The 18,655-nt window shown below is 64.8% G+C and overlaps 2 protein-coding genes across 3 annotated transcripts; one reads left to right on the top strand and one right to left on the bottom strand.

Moving 5' to 3' along the window:
• The first annotated feature begins 1,487 nt into the window (after window positions 1–1,487).
• Window positions 1,488–7,045, top strand: ALX3 (ALX homeobox 3). Its single transcript, XM_062013836.1, has 4 exons — window positions 1,488–1,728; window positions 4,724–5,031; window positions 5,693–5,755; window positions 6,749–7,045. Exons 1-4 carry the CDS (start codon window positions 1,488–1,490, stop codon window positions 7,043–7,045), a joined length of 909 nt encoding a protein of 302 aa, XP_061869820.1.
• A 1,220-nt stretch (window positions 7,046–8,265) lies between these two features.
• STRIP1 (striatin interacting protein 1) lies at window positions 8,266–18,098 on the bottom strand. Of its 2 annotated transcripts, none has more exons than XM_062013714.1 (21): window positions 17,993–18,098; window positions 16,535–16,604; window positions 16,227–16,301; window positions 15,580–15,714; window positions 15,137–15,257; window positions 14,732–14,800; window positions 14,195–14,301; window positions 13,659–13,786; window positions 13,143–13,325; window positions 12,413–12,630; window positions 12,148–12,213; window positions 11,968–12,031; window positions 11,587–11,658; window positions 11,266–11,340; window positions 10,990–11,087; window positions 10,597–10,723; window positions 10,420–10,520; window positions 10,205–10,271; window positions 9,905–10,009; window positions 9,560–9,764; window positions 8,266–8,900 (listed from the first exon to the last, which is right to left on the bottom strand). In XM_062013714.1, exons 1-21 carry the CDS (start codon window positions 18,041–18,043, stop codon window positions 8,653–8,655), a joined length of 2,385 nt encoding a protein of 794 aa, XP_061869698.1. In that variant the 5' UTR covers window positions 18,044–18,098; the 3' UTR covers window positions 8,266–8,652. The 2 variants fall into 2 exon arrangements, with proteins under 2 accessions (XP_061869698.1, XP_061869697.1); XM_062013713.1 differs by lacking the exon at window positions 17,993–18,098 and adding an exon at window positions 17,841–17,960.
• Between the last annotated feature and the right edge of the window lie 557 nt (window positions 18,099–18,655).

Raw genomic sequence — 18,655 nt, 5'->3', positions numbered from 1 at the left:
GCAGCAGCAGCACACAGTCAGTCCATCCCTCTGTTAAAACCCTGTAAAAAGGATTCTTAATCCTTAAAAGATCCAGGAGAGGTACATTGGAACTAAGAAGCCTTTCCAGGAGTTATGCTATGTTTAATTACATTTAATGACTTGTTGCATGCCAAAGGACTTGCAGTCCCTATTTAGCAATAATTGACAACATGCAGCAGCTGGGGACAGTCAGAGAGGGAGAAGCTCAGCAGCTCCTGCTGCCGAGGGAAAGCGCCAGGGAATGCTGCAGGATGCAGGGGGAGCATCGTGGGCATTTAAAGGGGAGGAGAGCAGGGGGCCCCAGATGCTCAGAGCCAGTCCCTCACAGGGTGTGAGCCCAGGATCATGCCCCAGCCAGCATTTTTCTTGCAGATGCCCTTTTCCTTCAGCAGGGCAGCAGCAGCCACAGCTGTGACCCACAGCCCAGCGGCTCCCACGGCCACAGGCACCCTGACACGCTCCTGCCCACCCTGCAACTGCCTCCAAGGCAGGGGAAAACGACAATGTGAGCCCCTAAAAGCTCTTTGAAATAAGTTTGTTTGACCCCTCAAGCCCAGAGAGCTGCTGGTTTCCCTGTGCCCATTATTTGAGCCTCTCTCTCTGCCATTGAGCCTTTGAATCACCAAACCTGCCCCAGCACTTCCTACACAAACAGCCCCAGAGCTGTGTAATACCCTCCTCCAACAAGCCACATGCCTGGCTTCAGGAGCAGCCCAAGGAGCTCCAAAGCAGATGGATGAAGAGGAGCAAAAAGGGAGGACAAACCAATCCAGGCAAGCTCTGATCTGCTCTGTCCCAGTTGCACCACTACAAAAGAGCTGCTGGGCATGGTGAGCAGGATACGACCTCCTCGGTGCTGGGAGCAACCACCACCCCCAGCAGCAGTGCTCAGAGCCTCCTCCACGGAGAGGTGCAGCACTGGGAGATCCCAGATCTCGTGTCCCAGGGTCACAACATCCCTGGATCCCACATCCCAGGGTCACCATCACCCCTGAACCGACCTGCCCAGGCCTCAGCCCCAGCCTCGGGGTGGGAAAAGCTACAGACGTGTTCAGTCCAGCCTGGGAAAGGGAAAAACAAACAGAAACGTGGAAGTTTCTCCCTCTGCCCGAGACTTTTTGCTGCTCCCTGCAGCTGGGGGTGAAGCTGCAGCTCGAGGAAGGGCCCTGGGCGTTTCCTGTAGCTGGGAGGCACTGGGAGCACTGGGAGCGCTGGGAGGGAAGACCCGGGGCTGCCCTGGTCAGGGCCACTCGGGAAAAGCACCTCGGGGCTTGGGGGGGGGGGTGTGGAATTGGGATTAGAGGGTTAACGGAGTGTCTGGGAGGATGCACGTGACTGGGGGGGTTGGGGTGTGGATGGGGGGGGTGCTTGGCGATCCCTCCCCATCACCATCATCCTCCTCCTCCCGCTTCCCCCGCACAAAATCCGCTCCCCGCCGGCCTCCCCCGTTCCCTCCAACCTGCGCCATGGAGGCACCGGGCTGCCCGGCCTTTCCCCCTCCCCAGCGGGCCGGACCCTTCCCGGGGCAGCCCCGGGCTCCCCCCGCCTTCACCGTCCATCCCCCGGCCGCGCCCCGGCCGCCGCCGCCGCTCAGCCCCCGCCCGGGCCGCTGCCCGCCGGACAAGCCCCGGTGCCCGGGGGTCTCCGGCCCGGCCCCTCTCGCCGTGGCCGCCCGTGGGAAGCCCCTGAACCCGCCCGGGGCTGCAGGTACCGGGGCGAGCGGCGGGTGGATGGTGGGGGGCAGCCGGGGCCGTCAATCGGCCCCTTCGGCTTCTCTTTCCTCTCGTCCGGGGGCCAGATTCTGCCGCTGCCCTCGGGGTCCCTGGCGACACCCGGCCCTCACCCCTGTCCCGGCTTCGCTATCGCGGCTCCGGCCCCGTGGCAGCGGAGATGGCCGGAGCATCCCCCGACGGGACCGGCCGGAGCCCGGCGATGCCCCCCCGTGTGTCGGGGCGATCGGGACCGTGTCGCGACACAAGCCGAGGTCTGCGGGACCGTTCCCGCTCTCTGCAAACGGGGCTGAGCCGGGAAAAGCGAGAGAAGAGGCGACGGGAGAGACCCGGCCCCGCTGTCGCGACTGAGCGGCGGGTCCCGACGGGGACGGAGCCTCGTCAGCGGGGACGGAGAACGGTGTCGTCCCTCGGGGGAGGCTGGAAAGCGCGTCCGGCAGCCCGGGGCAGGGCCAGGGCAGCGACCGACGCTCCGGCCGCACAGACGGGCCCGGGAAGAGCCGGCAGCCCCCGGGACGGGGCTCCCAGAGCCCGGCGCTCCCCGGGACGAGGGGCTCCGGAGCTCCCGTTTCCACCCTGCTCGGCTCCGGGGGCTCCTGGCCGGGGCTCCGCATCCCTCTGCGGCATCGGGCAGGGCGAGACGCTTCCCCAGCTCTCCCCTCGGCTCCCACCGGCTCTCCCCTCGGCTCCCACCGCCCGAGCCGCCGCCGCTCCCTCGCACTTTCCGTCCCGGCCGAGCCCGTCGGGGAGCCGCGGCCGGGGCTGAGCTGGGCTCGTCCCGTCCCTCCGGGGCTGCCCCATCCCACGGGGCTTTCATTCCTCCCGTTCGCTTTAACATGAGAAAGCGGCTGTAATGGGAACCAGGTGGGGCCCAGCAAAGCTGCCCCGTCCCCAGCCCGGTGGGTAAAGCAGGTCGCGAAGCCCCGGGGGCACCGGCCGGTCCCTTGCACCGCACTTACCCGCAGCCGGTGCGGCGGGGGGCGGGGGGCGGACGCTGCCGGCGCTGCCTCTCGCCGGGACCAGGGTGTCTCCCGCAGCCCCCGGAGCCCTTTCCGTGCCCCCATCGCTCTGCTATCGATCCCTTTGAGCTCTTTCCCCTCCCAGTCACCAGAGTGATGCAGCTGCTCCCCAGCTGCCGCCTTCCCCAGCGCCACCAAACCTTGCCGGGCGGGGTGGGGGGGGGTGTGTTTTGGAAGGAAAAAGGAGGGAAGAGGGGGACAAACAACCCACCACCTTGTATCTCCCCTCTTTCCCATCCTCTTTGTGCCCCTCACGGCTGTGTTTATTTACCTCCTCTCCCTTCCTGCCTTCTCCTTCTTTGGGCCCTTTATTTATTTGCAGCTCGGGACCGCGCTGCCTTTGCTTTGGAGGAGGGGAAAGCCCCCAAAGCCTTCTCTCGCCCCGCTTTGTGCAGCCACGTTTCTGTCTCTTTGGGTCGTTCTCCCCTGATCTGTCACCCCTCTGGGGTGTCTCTTCTGGCCCTCGCTCCCCTCTCTGCTGGGACCCCGCAGCGTTGCCGCGGCTCAGCCCCTGGCGGGGTGGAACTGGGAGGAAACGGCTCTTTGGCTTCGTCCCTTCGCCGTTCCCCACTGCTGGGCACGGGGGGTGTTGGCTCAGGGAGGGATGGGGAGCAGCTGCCCCCCCAGAACCCCTCCCCTCGGGTGGGACTGTGCCGTTAACTGGAAGCAGCTGGTGCCGGGCTCTGGCCCCCAAATCGCCTTAATTGGGAAAGAACCGAAACTCCAAGCCCAGAGCCCGGGAAAAGGCCCCTGGGGGGGTTGGTTGTGGGGGGCTGCAGAGCTCTGGGGGGGTCTGCAGGGATGGAGACCCCTGTTCCTCTGAGGTGGGGTGGGAAGGTGATTTCACCCCTTCACCAGCCCCGGGTGCTGTGCTGGGCCCAAGGCTCAGCCGTGGGCCTGATCCTGCCCCTCCAGACCAGTGGCCTCCACCTGCAGCGAGCCCAAGTGTCTGGAGCTGGGGCTTGGGGTGGGGAAACCAGAGCAAAGCCCAACATTTTCAAGTTGTTTTCCCCCTGGGTGAGGCCTCTGTGTCCCCCTCAGCTGCTGAGATCCTCCAGTTGTCCCCCCCCATCCCATCTCCTGCCTTCCCCCTGGTTCTCCCTTCCTGAAGCTCCTGGTAGCACCCAGCATCAGCTGGTGGTGCTGAGCTCTGTCTGTTCCCCCCGCCATGGGGACAAAGAACCCTGTTGGGGGGACAAAAGTAACCTCCAAACTGTGTGGCAGTGACTTATCTCCTCGAGCACCTTCCATCAGACACCCCAGAGACGCAGCAGAGGGGAAAATCCCCCCCAGTGCCTTGCTGTGCCTCCCCAGCCCTGCAGGAGGGTGGGAGAGGCAGCTCTGCTCAGGCAAAGTGTGGGGGTGGTGGCAGGGGGAGGGGGGACCTGGGGGGTTGTATTTTTCTCTCCTTTCCAAGTGTTTTCCTGAGTTACAGCTCCAAGGGGATGGTGCCTGGGGACAGACAGAGGCTCCCCCTGAACTGAGCTCAAGTGTGGGGGGGTCTGGGTATAACCCAGTGCTGGGGGCAGTGGTGGGTCTGACACCTCTGCTCTGGGCAGGGCTGAGCTGGGAGAGGGAGGAGAGGGATGAGGAGAGATGAGTTCAGCCCCATGATCCAGCCCTGTGCCCACCTCCCCTGCATCACCCATCCCTGGGACAGCATCTGAGAGGGTCCCTGAGCAGGAACCCGACTGTGGGCCCCTGAGCAGCTGCTGCTGGGCTCTGGCTTCCCCCCACCCCTCAGGGAGTGTTGCCAGAGGGGGGGCTTTGCCCTCCCCACTGCTGCATTTGAGCCTCTGTGTGCCTGTGCCCGTCCCTCCTCCTGGCAGTGCCCCCACGCCGGGCTGCCCGGCACCACGCAGGGAGGGCAGGGCTGGGGCTGTGGGCACGGGTGGCTCTTGGCTTCCTCAGTACCATTAATACCACCCCACCTTGTGCCTCTCCCCGTGCCAGGCAGCCAGAAGGGGGGCAAAGGCGGGTACCAGGCGCTGCCCAGGGGCTGCCGGGGCCCCGCAGAGGCGCCGGGGCGGCTGTTGGGCTGCCCCCTGGCAGCACCCCTGGGCAGCCTCCAGGAACACGGGCTCCCCGAGCTCCCCCAGCCCCTGGGCAAGAGCAAAGGCAAGAAGAGGAGGAACAGGACGACCTTCAGCACGTTCCAGCTGGAGGAGCTGGAGAAAGTCTTCCAGAAGACGCATTACCCCGACGTGTGCGCCCGGGAGCAGCTGGCGCTGCGCACAGCCCTGAGCGAGGCCCGAGTGCAGGTACCCAGAGCCCCGCTCCCAGGGGCACAGGCAGGGGCTGTGCACTGAGCTCAAACCACCTGAAAGCCCCTGTGCCAGGCTGCCCAGGGGAGTGCCCAGCCCTGGGGGGATCCCAAAGGCGTGGGGCTGAGGTGCTGGGGGTCAGTGCAGAGTGAGGGCAGGGCTGGGGCTGCAGCAGCTTCAGGGGCTTTGCCAACCCCAGTGATGCTGCTGATGGTCTGAAATGACCTGTGAGTGATGCCCCTGTGGTGGGTGTCCTGGTTCCACCATCCTCCAGCCTGGGAGCTGCCACTGCCCAGCAGCACACGCAGCTGTGAGCAGACCCAAAGAGCCTCACTCTGCACCAGCAGCTGTGACCAGCAAAGCCCAGAAGCACGAGGGGCAGCCAGGGGCTGTGCTGGGGCAGCCAGGGGCTGTGCTGGGGCAGAGCTGCTCTGCCCAAGGCTCAGAGATGTTCCTGCTCTCGGTAGAGCAAAAGGCTGAGGAGCTGGGAGGAGGCTCCACACCGGCGGCTGCCTCCGCGCCCCGCAGTCACCAGGGTGCTGGGGTGGCACATCAGGGCTCTTCTCCTGCTGGGACACGAGTGTGGGGCTGGGCAGAGGGTGCCCACGTTGCCCTGGGTGGGCAGAGGGTCCCTGTCAGCCCCCTCCTCCATCCCCAGGTCTGGTTCCAGAACCGACGGGCCAAGTGGCGGAAACGGGAACGTTACGGGAAGATGCAGGAGGTGAGAGATGGGGCTGCCCCAGCCCTGCCCCAGCCCCAGCCCTGCCCCTGCCCCTGCCCCAGCCCTGCCCCAGCCCTGCCCCAGCCCCAGCCCTGCCCCAGCCCTGCCCCAGCCCTGCCCAGCACCCCCAGCAGCACCCCCAGCACCTCTCCTTGCCCCTCACTGCCCCTGTGGTTCCATCCAGGGCAGAGCTCCTGGCCCCAGGGGGAAAAGCTGCAGCATCACGTTTCTGTTGCTTTACCCCCCCCCAATCTCCTCTGGGGCAGGTTTTGGGGTGTCCCCCCACACTCACATCCCCCCAGAGAAACCTCCTTCTCTCTCTCACACACCCACTGGTGTTTCCTGCCCTCCTCTGCAAAACTGAGAAGGGCATGAACAGGCTCCAGCTCAGCTTCATGCTGCTGCCAAAACCTCCCCCAGCACCAGGGCAGGGACTCAAACGGGGTTCAACCCCCCCAGCAACTGAAACACGGCAAAGGCCGCCCCTGCCCGGCCCTCAGGGGCTGGGGGAAGGACCCAAGGGGGTGAGAGGGAGCCAAGGGGGTGAGGGGGAGCTGAGGGGGTGAGGGGGAGCTGAGGGGGTGAGGGGGAGCTGAGGGGGATCCCAGGAGGGAGGAGGAGGATCCAAGAGGGGCTGAGAAGGATCCCAGGAGAGGTGAAGGGATCCAAAGGAAGGTGAGTGGGAGGCAAAGGGGGGTGAGTGGGATCCAAAGTGAGTGAGGGGGAGCTAAGGAGAGGTGAGGGGGATATAAGGGGAGGTGAGGGGGATCCCAGGAGGGGTGAGGAGGATCCAAGAGGGGCTGAGAAGGATCCCAGGAGGGCTGAGGGGGATCCAGAGCAAGGTGAGTGTGATGCAGGGGAGGGCGAGAAGGATCCGAGGGGTGAGCTGGCACCCGAGGGGGATGAGCAGGGCCCGAGGTGGGTGAGGTGGTTCCCCCCTTGGCTGGTTTCCCCTGTCCTGACTTTGGCTCCTTTGTTGGTCTTCTCTTGCAGCTGCACAACCTGTGGCCCAGCCCCAGCCCCGCTGGGCTCCTGCCCCCCGCCAGCCTCCCGCCCCCCTGCCTGTCCCCACACCCCCACAGCACCGTGCCAGGCTTCGTGGGCATCCCCCCTGCCCCCAGCCCCCACCCTGGCAGCAGCAGCCTCTACTCCCTGCACAGCCTCCCCCCTCCCCCAGCCCTGGGCACCCCCCTCTTTGAGCCTGAGCCGCACTGCAAGGCTCCCACGCTGGTGCCGCTGAGGGTGAAGGGCAAAGAGGTGCCCAGCACCTTGCTGGGCTGGGCTACGTGATGCCAACCCCCCAGGACACACACACGGGGGGGGCTGGGGGTGCCAGTCCCTTCCCTGGGCTGGAAGGTGGTTGCTGAGCTCCCCCCCCCCCCACCAGTGCAACCAGCAACGGCAGGAACTGGGCTCTTCGGATCCATACTGGGAGCAGCTGGGACTGGTGCTTGGGGGGTTACTGGGGGCACAGCAACAGCCTGAGCTGTGCTTGAGGAGCCCTCCAAGCCCCCTCCTCACCCCAAATCCCCAGCAGCTCTTTCTGCTCCCCTCCAGGGGGGGATAAGGCTCAAGACACCCCCCAGACAAGCCAAACCCAAGGCCCTGAGGGTCACTCTCTGAGCAGTAAGGGGGGGAAGGGGCTGTAACCCCAGGGGGTAGGACCCCCCTTTTGGGACCCCCCCATCCCAGGTGCCCCTTGCTGGGGCACCAACCTGCCCCTCCAGCCCCATGTGGGCCAAAGCCCCAGGATTCCAGCCCAGAGGAGCCCCAACCCTGCCCCAGCACAGCCTGGCTGTGGGTGCCCAGGGCAGGGGGCCCAGTGGGTGTCCCCCCACCCTGCTCTGGAGCCCCCTCCCCTCAGCCCAGGGGGGGTTGATTCTTCATTTATAACCAATAAACCCCCTTTTTAATGAGTTCTTGGTGGCTCCAGCAACACAAGACAGGGAGGGGGGTGAAGGCCCAGCCTGGGGCCCTTCCTGAGCTGAGGGAGGGGGATGGAGCTCAGCTCAGCTCCCACCTCCTCTGCCAGTGGCTACTGAGCTGCCCAGGGGGGCTACTGAGCTGCCCAGGGGGGCTACTGCCCTGGGGCCTTGGAAGGATGAGCTGGGCTGTGGGTGCATGTCACAGCACCCATCCTTTAGGGAGGGGGCAGGATGGGGCCCCACAGCCCTGGCTCAGAGGGTTGGGGCTTCTCTGATGTCTACTATGGGCTGAGTTTGCCAGCTCCTGCCTTTGGAGGTCTCCAGTGCAGGGGCTGAGTGTCCCCAGGGCTGGGGTCCCTCCTGCAGCACCATGGGCTTGATCCCAACACACCCCACAGGTGATGGGGAGCAAAGGGCCCCTCTGCCCATGGCCACCAGGTCATTCAGCCCCACAGGACCTGAGGAGTGTGAGTGGGGACAAGGAAACGAGCACCCACTGAGCCCCATCCCTGAGTCCCCCACTGCTGGAGAGGAGACAGGGGCAGGGGATGGGACACAGCCAGACCAGACAGCTCAAGGCAGAGATGTGCTGAGCCCATATATGTAACTGTACAGCTCAGGGCGCCCTCCAGCGGGGCGAGGGGAGGCTGCAGCCTCCAGCCCCTCACCCCCACCCCGGGCAGGGGCTGGCCAGAGCTTACAGCCCGTTCTTTGCTCCCCAGGAGCCCCTCACCCCGTTCCCCCGTCCCATGGGGGGCAGGAGGGGGGTGACGCTGCCGCTGCCTCCCAAAGCACCGACCCAGGGACACACTTTGGGGTCCAAGAAACCCCCAGGCAGGGCAGCGCAGCCCCCAGCAAAGCCTCACCCTCAGCGCAGGGGGAGGAGGCAGAGGGCTGGGGGAGGGTGGCAGCGGGGACCTCCCGGCTCCCAAACCCCGAGGGGAGGGTCCGGGCACCCCCCGGCCCAGCCCGTCACTGCAGCAGCTCCTCCCAGGAGATGGGGCGGGAGAAAACCTCCCGTTCCAGCCACAGGTCGTAGTTGAGCTGGAAGTCCTCGGGCAGCTCCACCCGCTGCCCCAGCACGCTCTGCAGGCAGTTGTCCACGGGCACGAACTCGGGGTTGCTGGGGGCTCGGTCGTAGCGCCGCGAGTTGAAACGCTCGATGCTGGCCCGGAGAGCACATTCCTCTGCCTGGAAATCCCAGGGCCGGGCATCCAGGTCTGCGGAGAGGGAAAAAGGGGGAGGTCAGAGGGGAAGAGGAGGCTCAAAAGCCCTCAGGAAAGGTGGCTGCAGGTTGGTGGGGGCTGGAAGGGCCCTGCAGAGCTGCTCCAGCCCCTGCTAAAGCAGCTTCCCCTGGCTCAGGGGCACAGGAACGTGTCCAGGGGGGTTGGAAACCTCCCAAGAAGGAGCCTCCATACCCTCCCTGGGCAGCCTGGGCCAGGGCTCCCTGGCAGGAGCAGGCAGGGGGGCTGGCAGGGCTGCAGGAGCTGGCAGGGGGGCAGGCAGGGGGGCAGGAGCAGGCAGGAGCAGGCAGGAGCAGGCAGGAGCAGGCAGGGGGGCAGGAGCAGGCAGGGGGGCAGGAGCTGGCAGGAGCTGGCAGGGGGGCAGGCAGGGGGGCAGGAGCAGGCAGGGGGGCAGGCAGGGGGGCAGGCAGGGGGGCAGGAGCAGGCAGGGCTGCAGGAGCTGGCAGGAGCAGGCAGGGGGGCAGGAGCAGGCAGGGGGGCAGGAGCAGGCAGGGGGGCAGGAGCTGGCAGGGGGGCAGGCAGGGGGGCAGGAGCAGGCAGGGGGGCAGGCAGGGGGGCAGGGGCAGGCAGGAGCAGGCAGGGGGGCAGGCAGGGGGGCAGGAGCAGGCAGGAGCAGGCAGGGCTGCAGGCCGTACCGTTGCCGTAAGCCCAGTCGTCGTTGAGGCGGTGCCGCACTTTCTGGTAGATGGCTGACATGGTCTTCATGTTGCTTTTCCTCCACTGCCTGCCCAGGTACTTGGTCTGTACCTTGAGCAGCTTGAGCACATAGAGCTGCATCATGGCCTGCTTCACCTTCAGGGCCCGCTTCAGGATGGGCGCCGACTTGAACACCACCAGCATCTGCGGGGGGGGCCGGGATGAGCCCCTGGGGACCCCCCCTGCTGCACCCAGCCCAGCTGCCACGGCCCAGCCAGGGCAGGGCACCCCCCAGAGGGAGCCCAGAGGGAGCCCAGGCAGGGGCTGAGCCCCCAGGGCCTCACCATGGTGCGGGAGTGTTTCCACTTGGTCAGCTTGTTCAGGATGCGCAGCAGGTTGATGCAGGAGAAGAGGTTCCTCCAGCAAAACTGGTTGTTGTCTCCAGCTTCCTGTGGGGAAGCAGAGAGCAGGGCTGAGGCAGCAGAGGGGGAGCAGGCAGGAGAGGCTGTCCTGCTCTGAGGAGCCTCCTGGCAGCCCCATGCACCCCCCGGAGCCCTGCTGCTTCCCCACACCACGATCCCCCAGCCTGCTCATTGGGAAGCCCCCCAGGGTGCCAGGGCCTGGCAGAGAGGGGAACAACTCACCAGGCTCTCTGCTGTCAGCTCAGGCAGCTCATGCACCACACAGTAGGGATAGTCCAGGACAGAAATGCTGCAGGAAAGAGAGAGGGTGTCATGCTGCTCCTCAAGACCCCCTCCATGCAGCCCCCCTGGCTCTACCTGCACCCAAAACCTGGCCAGGGAGGGACTGTGGAGGGACAGAGCAGGGCCCCTTTCTTCCCCACAACCCCCTCCTCTACCTGTTCTTGGCAGTGATGTAGGACATGATGTTCTGGTTGAAGAACTTGAGGATGAGGGGGATGCAGTTGGCAAACACCAGATGCTGAGCCATGTACTCAAACTGGGGAGAAAGGGGGGTGAATGGGGACCAGCCTGGGTCCTGCCCACCCCCAAAGGCAGCCCCTGGCCCAGCTCACCTGGTAGATGTGATTCAGCTTGAAGTGCTTGAGCAGCAGGAGCAGCACAGCAGAAATGGCTTTGACAATGATCTCCTTGTGCCGATTGACATCCACCCCCAGCTTCATGCTCTGCAGCACCGTGGTCCTGGGGGACACACAGGGAGGCCTTGGCACGGGGCACTGTGTGCCACTCTGCCAGGCCTGCCCTCCCCTGGGCTCTCAGCAGCTCCTGCAGTCAGGAGCAGACACTCAGATCACAGCACCCCAGAGGGAAGGGGCTGGAAGGACCTTCCAGAGCTCATCCAGCCCAAGATAAAGGATCCAGGAGGCCTCAGCACAGTCCCAATCCAGACCATGCCACCCTGCCTGGCTCCCTCCCCTCCCCAGCACCTCTGTTTGCCCCCCACTCACGGCATCTCCTCTGGCAGAACATCTGCCAGGATGTTGATGGAGTCTGTCTTGGCTTTGGAAGTGGGGGCTGCAGCCAGGAGGATCTTCAGCAGAGCAATCTGGGGAGAAGGGAGAGAGGGAAAGGGGGATGGGAGAGGGGGAAGTGGCCACAGGCACTTCCCACCACAAGAGGAAGTAACAGGCATGTGTATGTGGGAATTAAAACTGGGGGGTGTCAGTAGGAAGAGATGGAGCAGTGGAAGGAGCCCAGGGGACCCCCAGTGCTCCCCAGCTCACCATGTACTGTGGCAGGCTGGGCAGCAGGCCCTGGTACAGGATCTCTGCAGGGACTTGCTCCACTTCCTCTTCCCCCTGGCACCAGGAGAGACCAGAAAGCCCAGTCCCAGGAGCTGCCACCAGAGCTGTGGGCCTGCCTCAGCCCCAGGCTCCCTGAGGATACCCCCAGCCCCTGCCCAGAGCCTCCCTGCACACCTCACCCTCTGCCCCAGGGAGATCATTCCTCCCTCCCCAGTGCAGCAAACCCCTCCCAGCCTTGCCAAAAGGCCTGGGGGTGGCACTGAGTGCCCCCAGCTGCCACAAGGTGAAGGCCACACTCACCCCTGAGAGCGGGGAGCGCAGGAACTCCTCCTCCATGTGCACCTGCACCTCTGCAATGGACGTGTACTTGTGCTGCAGAGACAGGGCAGGGGGCTCACACCACAGACCCCCCACCCTGCACCAGCCCCAGCCCAGCATCTTTTTAAGGCCCTCCAGGGATCTCTGTTACTCCTGTCCCAGTGGTGACCAGCGTGGTGGTGGCTGCTGGCCTCTCCTCTGGGACAGTGCCAGGATGGGTGAGGAATGGGACAGGGCAGCCACACAGCAGCAGGGGCAGAGGGATCCCAGTGTCCTCAGAGGGATCCCACAGTGTCCTCAGGGATCCCACAGTGTCCTCAGAGGGATCCCACAGTGTCCTCAGGGATCCCACAACGTTCTCACCTGCTTCAGGGTGCGGATGCTCTCGTGGATGGGCCTGGGCAAACCCACCACAGTGTTGGTGTCACTAGAGAGAAAGGAAAGAGCCAGGCTGGGTGCAGGCAGGAGCAAACCCCATGGACTCAGGACTCCCCTGGGGCCAAGGGAGAGCAGCAGCAGTCTGGGCTGGCTCTGGGCACCCACCTGCCCAGAGTGTACCCGATGAACTTGCTGCGACTGGACTCCAGGAACATCTCAATGTCCTTTTCCCTGCAGCAAAGGGACAAAGGGAAGGGTCACACCAACAGCCCCAGGCACAGGCCATCAGGAGAAGTCAGACAGGGATGGTGTGAAGCCCATTCCACTGAAAGAGCAGCCACCAAACCGACCATCAGCCCCAGCACCTTCCCCACAGCCCTGCTGCAGTGCTCTCTGCGTCCCCCCCTGCAGCCCAGCCCCACGCACTCACCGGACCTTGGGCGCCCAGGGCAGCCCCTTGGGGCAGGTGATTCGGTCGCTGGGGGGGTGCTGGGTGGGGGGAGGCATCACTTCATCCCTTTCCAGGGGGAAGGTCTCTCCCTCCAGGCTGTTGTCGTCATCGTTTTCCTCTTCTTCCTCCCGGGAGTCATCGGCTTTGTAAGGGTCGCGCTCATTGAAGGCATCGAGGTTGTCCTGCTTCATCAGGGCCTGGGCACACACAGGCAGCTCAGGAGCCTGGGGCTGGTATGCTCCAGGAGGAGGGGAAAGGGGCTGGAGCTGCCCCAGGGGAGGTTGAGGCTGGAGCTGAGGCAGAACTGTTTCCCTGAGAGGGGTGTCACCCCTGTGCCAGGCTGCCCAGGGAGCTGGGGCAGTGCCCAGCCCTGCAGGGATCCCAAAGCTGTGGAGCTGAGGTGCTGAGGGGTCAGTGCTGGGCTGGGCAGGGTGAGGGCAGGGCTGGGGCTGCAGCAGCCTCAAGGGCTTTTCCATCCCAAAAAGACATGTGGCTGTGGGGTGGGTGTCCAGAGCCCAGGAGCCAGCCCCAGCCCGTGTGCAGCCTCACCTTGTGCTCCCTCCTGACTCAGTGGCTGTGGGTGGCTGTTCAGAGCCCAGGAGCCAGCCCCAGCCCGTGTGCAGCCTCACCTTGTGCTCCCTCCTGACTCAGTGGCTGTGGGTGGGTGTCCAGAGCCCAGGAGCCAGCCCCAGCCCGTGTGCAGCCTCACCTTGTGCTCCCTCCGGCCTCGCTTCTGCTGCTGCTCGATGAGGTCGGAGGCGGAGGCCGGGGGGGAGGCAGCTCTCATGCTGCGGATCACCTTGATGCTGTCCTCGGGCAGGGGGGGCAGCCCCAGCACCTCTCTTTTCTCTGCCTTCATGCTCTGCAGCTCCTCAAAGCCCCCCAGGGTGCACTGCAAGGGGAGAGCAGCCTGAGAACAGGGGGGACTCCTCCACACACTGCACCTCCCCCAGCTGTGCTTCCCAAATCCACTCCCCAAGAGCCTCAAATCCTCCCCCAGGGGGTGAAACTGCCTGTCCCAAAGGCAGGAGGGACAGGAGGGGCTTCAGCTCCAGATACCAACACCCAGTGCTCCTCTGAGATGAAGCCAGGGGTGGGTTTAGTAGGGCACAAACTACTTGGCTGAACGCCAGCAAAGGGGGAAGGAGCAATTGCAGGCAGCCCTGAGGGCTGAACTTCCTTCCTCTGCCCCACCCACAGCAGCACACCCACGGCCTCTCCTCACCAGCACAGTCTTCCAGAGCAAGAGCAGCACCTTCTTCATGGGGAAGTGAGGGGCATGGCCACTGCAGAATTTGGTCACCATCCCAAAGAGCATGACAGAGAAGGGCTCGTTGTTGTAGAGGGGGGCTCCTGGAAGCACACAGCATTGCTCATCCCTGCCCTCAGCACACACAGCAGCACCACCAGCCCCTCACTCTCTGCAGTCTCACATCCCCCAGCTCCAAGATCTCACTCCAGCCAGCTCCTTCCTTCCTTTCCAAGGCCCTGTAACCTCCATCTCATTTCTTCCCTCTGTGTTGAAATGACAGCCCCCCTATTCAATTTATCCCCCCAGAGAGACAGCCCCAGGCAGCAGCAAGGCTGTGTGTCCCCCACTGCTCATCCCCCTTCGTCCCACCAGCAAGGTTCAGCCTAGCAGAGACCAGCCCAGTGCTGCCAGTCCCCACCACCTGAGGCCTGGAGCCAAACCTCATCTCACACTTGCTCTCCAGCCCTGGAAAACTCCATCCCATCAGCTCCCCAGAGGCTGGTCCTCACCCAGCTCTGCCCTGAAGGTCTGTCTCATGCTCTTCCACTCAGGTTTATCACCCTCTGCCTCCTGACGAACGGTCTCCACGATCAGGTACATGATGTTCAGCAGCACCCTGCAAAAAGCAGAAGGTTGGCTGAATCACCAGAGGCTGGGATGAGTTTTGGAGGCACCAGCAGCACCCAGGGTGCTGGAGCAGGTTGGATCATCAGCCCACACCACAGCCAGGCTCCTTGCAGCCACTCTGCACCAGGGGATCACTGCTCAGGTTTTGGGGGAAAAGGTCGAAGCAGGGAAAGAGTATTGCTGTGCTGTATTCCCCTGCCCTCGTGTCCCTGCCCAGCCACAGCTCACTGTGCAGGCTGAGCACGAGGGACAGTGCCTGAGCTGACCCAAGCACACCCAACAGTGCTCATGGAGCTGGGGCAGAGCTGAGACAGCCCTGAGTCCTCCTCTGGTAGCTGCCAGCCCGTCTCAGCCCACCAAAACAAGCCCCAAAGGCCGTGTGCTCCCCCTCAGCCCCCCCTCCCAAGCCCTGCCCCTACCTGAGGTCTGTGCTGTCAGCCAGGGAGATGGCCGGTTTCCTCACGGCGCTGCTGCACGCTGCGCTGTTACTGCAGAGGGAAAACAGCCTCAGAGGCTCCTCCAGACACACTGCAGACCCTGCCACAAGCAACCCCCAGGCCACAGCCAAAGCCTGGGACGGTGCTGCAGTGAGTCCCCTGCTCAGGGTGCAGCCAAATGAGGAGGAAGGGATCTGTCTCTATCTGCAGCCACAGTGAACTTGTGTAAGGCAGGTGTAACCCTCCATCACACAGCCAGAGGCACTCCAGGGGCTGCAGGAGTCAGCTCAGGGACAGACAGCCCAGGAGTGGCACTGCCACCAACCACAAAGAGCCCCACCAAGGAGCTCCAGCACCGTTCTGAAGCTGCTTTCCCCCACTACTCACTCAATCTCCATGTTCAGCAGCTCCACCAAGGCGTTGAAGGTCCCCACCTCCAGCAGGAGGAAGATGTTGTACCTCATCCAAGCCTGCACCTCAGCCTCAGAGCCACACTCCCCAAACGTCCCTGCAACAACAGGCTCCTTGGATCCCAGCTCCAGGGGCTGCCCCAGGCCCTCCCATGCATGGGAGCCCTTGGAGTGTAAACCACAGCCTGAATGTTTAAGGCAAAAAGTGGGATTCAGAGGCTGGGACTGTCCTGCAGCACAGCCCAGGCCTGGCAGAGCCAGCAGAGCATGGGGAAGGCAGTCAGCTCCTGCAGCAGGCTCCCATAAACTGTGTCTGGCTCCCACAAGAATGAGCTTCTCTCCAGACATCCCAGGTGAGACAGGGACAGGATTTAAATGAATGAACAGCCACCAAGCCATTACCCAGAGGCCTGGGGTTACCTTGGGCAACATAAAGGATGGCTCGAGCCACCCTGAGCCTCCTCTCCCGGGCAGTGACCTCCAGCCCATCCAGCAGCCTCATGGCGTGGGTGTGCTGCTGGTTCTTGTCCAGCTCTGTCCATTTCTTGTCTCTCACTGAAAAGCCAAAGCAGGACACAAATGTCACTGGAAAAGCTCCAAAGGATTCAGCATGATGGCAAGCAGGGCTGTGCTGGGAACAGGGTGCTCTGGGGATGTGTGAGAGCCAGGGGCAGGCTCCTGCCTTCCCTCAGATGGATGAATCACACCCAGCTGAACCGTGGCTGGCAGCTGATGGGAGAGGAGCTGGAGGCTCTTGCTGCTGCCAGCATGTTCCAGAACCACCTTGGGCATGGGCATCAGCAGGGGCTGGAGGCAGTGAGCTCCAGCCCCTCAGTGTCCCTCTGGCAGTGAGTGAGGGGCCCAACACTGAACCCAGCCTGGAGCTGCAGCCTCAGCAGCACTGACCAGGTCCCACAGGAACGTGACCAGGCAGGATCTGAACACCTCCAGAGGAGGAGGCTCCAGCACCTGCCTGGGCAGTCTGTCCAGCAGCATCCACGTGTCAATCCCCACTTCTCCTCCCACATCCCTGTCCCTCCCCACACAGCCTGAAGAAAGGCTCTTACCGTGGATCCTGAAGTCCTCCTCGAAGCACTTGCGGTTGAGCAGGAACTCGGGCCCTTCCGTGTAGCTGTACAGCTCTGCCAAGAAAGCACAGAGGGGAAGCTCCACCAACGTGCTCTGAACCACTGCAGACAGCTGCAGCTCAGCCACACTCACTGCACTTGCAACAGCATGAGGGAAAGGCTAAAAACACGAATGAGGTGTTTGGAGACAGCAATGGAGCAATACAGGAGTCGACAGAGCTGCTTCAGCTGATACCAGGACAGAAAATCAGGGCTGATTAATGAATCCATCAAGCCAGGTTCCTCACCAGAGAGCTCTGCTGCCCACTTGTCAGTATCTGCATATTCAAACTCCAGGTCTGGAGACTCCGAGTAGCCCTGAAAGCACAGACACGACTCAGTGACACGACAGGATGCTATCAGGAAGCCCCAAAGCACTCACAATTCACCTCATCCAGGGCTGGATCTGCCCTTTAAGAGACCAAAAATGTCCCTGCAGCAGCATAAACGTTCCCATGGCAACTCCCACCCACCTCCTGCATCTCCATCCCGGCAGAGCCACGCACTGAGCCACGCACTGAGCCACGCCACGCCGTGCTGCTGGGCAGCACCAGCCACTGCAGCACCTCTGACACTGCAGGAGCCCCAGGAGGCCAAAAAGAATCAAGCAGGAGCTGGGGTGTGTTTAATCTCAGGGTGGGGAGTGAGTTCTGAGTTCAGGGAGCTGTCTGAGCTCACTGGTGATGCCGGCAGATGGGAACAGAGAGAACGAGGCAGCTGCAAACAGCGTTGGTGAGGCTGGAGAACTCATCCAGAAGCCTCAGAGCACAAAACACCTGATCCCTTTAGGCCAGCCAGCAACAAGGACCTGCAGCAAACCCTTCCTGCATGGCAGGGCACCCTCTGCCAAGTGAGGGGCTGAAACCCCCCGCTGCTTGAAGGGTGCTGGCTGTGTGGGGCTGGGAGCTGCCCCAAGGCTCGAGCAGAGCTCACAACCTCCCCTCCCATCGTTTCGGGGAGGCGAGGGCAGCCGTGGCAGTGGATGGTTGCAGGGAACCAAGCGGGACCTGGGGGCCAGGCCGGGCTGGATCCGCCGCACCCAGCCCCAGCGACCCCAACCCCGCGGCTCTGGGGTCCCACCCCGGTTCTCGGCGTCTCCGTGGATGGGTGTTGTCAGAGCCAGCCCCGGCCTGAGCACGGCAGCGGGCCCGACCCGGCGCACGGGGCCCGGCCCCGGCCACAGCGGCAAACCCGGGCCGGGACGCGCCGGAGCAGGGGTGAGGCCCAGGGCAGAGCCACGGCACGCCCGGCAGGCCAAACCGAGCCGGGCCTGGAGGACAAACGGGAAAGCTGAGCCCGGAGCCGCGTCCCGGCCCCGGGGCTGAGGCGGCAGCGAGGGGCTCGGCAGGGCCCCAGGGCGCCGGGGCGGGTCCGGGGAGCACGGCGCGGGTCAGGGCCGAGGCGGCCGGCGGAGCCCGCGGGGAGCGGACGGGCAGAGCCCGGACCGGCGGCGGGGAGCGCGACGTGGCCCGGCACGGCCGGGCAAGGCACGGCTCGGCCCGGCACGGCCGCCCCCCACCCCGCGGAGCCGGGCCCGGCCGCAGCGGCGCTGACCTCGGAGTCCTTGCGCGGCGGGCGGCCCAGGTCCCGGGCTTTGCCGGGCGGCCCCGGCCCGGCGCGGGGCTTGTTGTTCCCCGGGAGCGGCCCCGGGCCGCCGCCGCCGCCCGGCTCCATGTCGGCCGCGCCGAGCTCTCGCGAGGACTCACCCCCCCCTCTCGCGGGAGCGGCAGCGACAGCCGGGGCAGCGCCGCCGCCATCTTGGGAGCGGCAGCGCGGGGAGCTGCGGGGAGCTGCGGGGAGCTGCGGCGCCGGGGCCGCGCCGGGGGCGGTGCGGGGCGATGCGGCTCGTCCCGCCGGGCCCGCCGCGTCCCCGCCCCGCGCCGCCCGCCCCCGGCGGCCGCGGCCCGAGCGGCACCGGCCCGCCCGGCAGCGCCGCCCCCGCGCCGCCATCTTGGGAGCGGCGCGGCTGCCTCAGAGCGCAGCTGAGGGGCGGCGGCCACAGAGCAGCGCTGAGGCAGCTGAGCGTGAGCGGCCGTGGGGCCTCGGGGACGAGGACGTGCTGGGGCATGGAGTGTGGGCAGCACCGTGAGGGAGGTTGGGGCCGGAGGCGCGTAGCCCAGCGCTGGGCTGCCCAGCTCCGGAGAGACAGGGAAGTGCTGCAGAGAGGCCAGTGCAGGGACAGCAAGGTGCTGAGGGGATGGAACGTGTGTGTGAGGAGGAAAGGCTGAGACCTGGGGCTGTTCAGCCTGGGGAAGAGAAGCCTGAGCTCAGGGGCACCTCAGCAGCACTGAGCAGCACCTACAGGGTGGGTGGCAGGAGGATGGGGACACACTTGTGGTGCCCAGTACCAGGACAAGGGCTGATGGACA

The sequence above is a fragment of the Colius striatus genome, chromosome 22, assembly GCF_028858725.1.
Source record: "Colius striatus isolate bColStr4 chromosome 22, bColStr4.1.hap1, whole genome shotgun sequence".
NCBI lineage: Eukaryota > Metazoa > Chordata > Aves > Coliiformes > Coliidae > Colius > Colius striatus.
Note: the sequence above shows the minus strand (reverse complement) of the source record. Positions and strands in the feature narration are given on the sequence as shown.

What these genes read in the sequence shown, in the direction of transcription:
- ALX3 (XM_062013836.1), top strand. Translation starts at nt 1,488, where the DNA reads ATGGAGGCACCGGGCTGCCCGGCCTTTCCCCCTCCCCAGCGGGCCGGA. An exon ending in GAACCCGCCCGGGGCTGCAG is followed by an intron (nt 1,729 to 4,723) that starts GTACCGGGGCGA and finishes TCCCCGTGCCAG; the next exon opens with GCAGCCAGAAGGGGGGCAAA. An exon ending in GTTACGGGAAGATGCAGGAG is followed by an intron (nt 5,756 to 6,748) that starts GTGAGAGATGGG and finishes CTTCTCTTGCAG; the next exon opens with CTGCACAACCTGTGGCCCAG.
- STRIP1 (XM_062013713.1), bottom strand. Translation starts at nt 17,960, where the DNA reads ATGGAGCCGGGCGGCGGCGGCGGCCCGGGGCCGCTCCCGGGGAACAAC. An exon ending in GAGGCCGGAGGGAGCACAAG is followed by an intron (nt 12,631 to 13,142) that starts GTGAGGCTGCAC and finishes GTGTGTGCCCAG; the next exon opens with GCCCTGATGAAGCAGGACAA. An exon ending in TACATCACTGCCAAGAACAG is followed by an intron (nt 10,272 to 10,419) that starts GTAGAGGAGGGG and finishes TCTTTCCTGCAG; the next exon opens with CATTTCTGTCCTGGACTATC.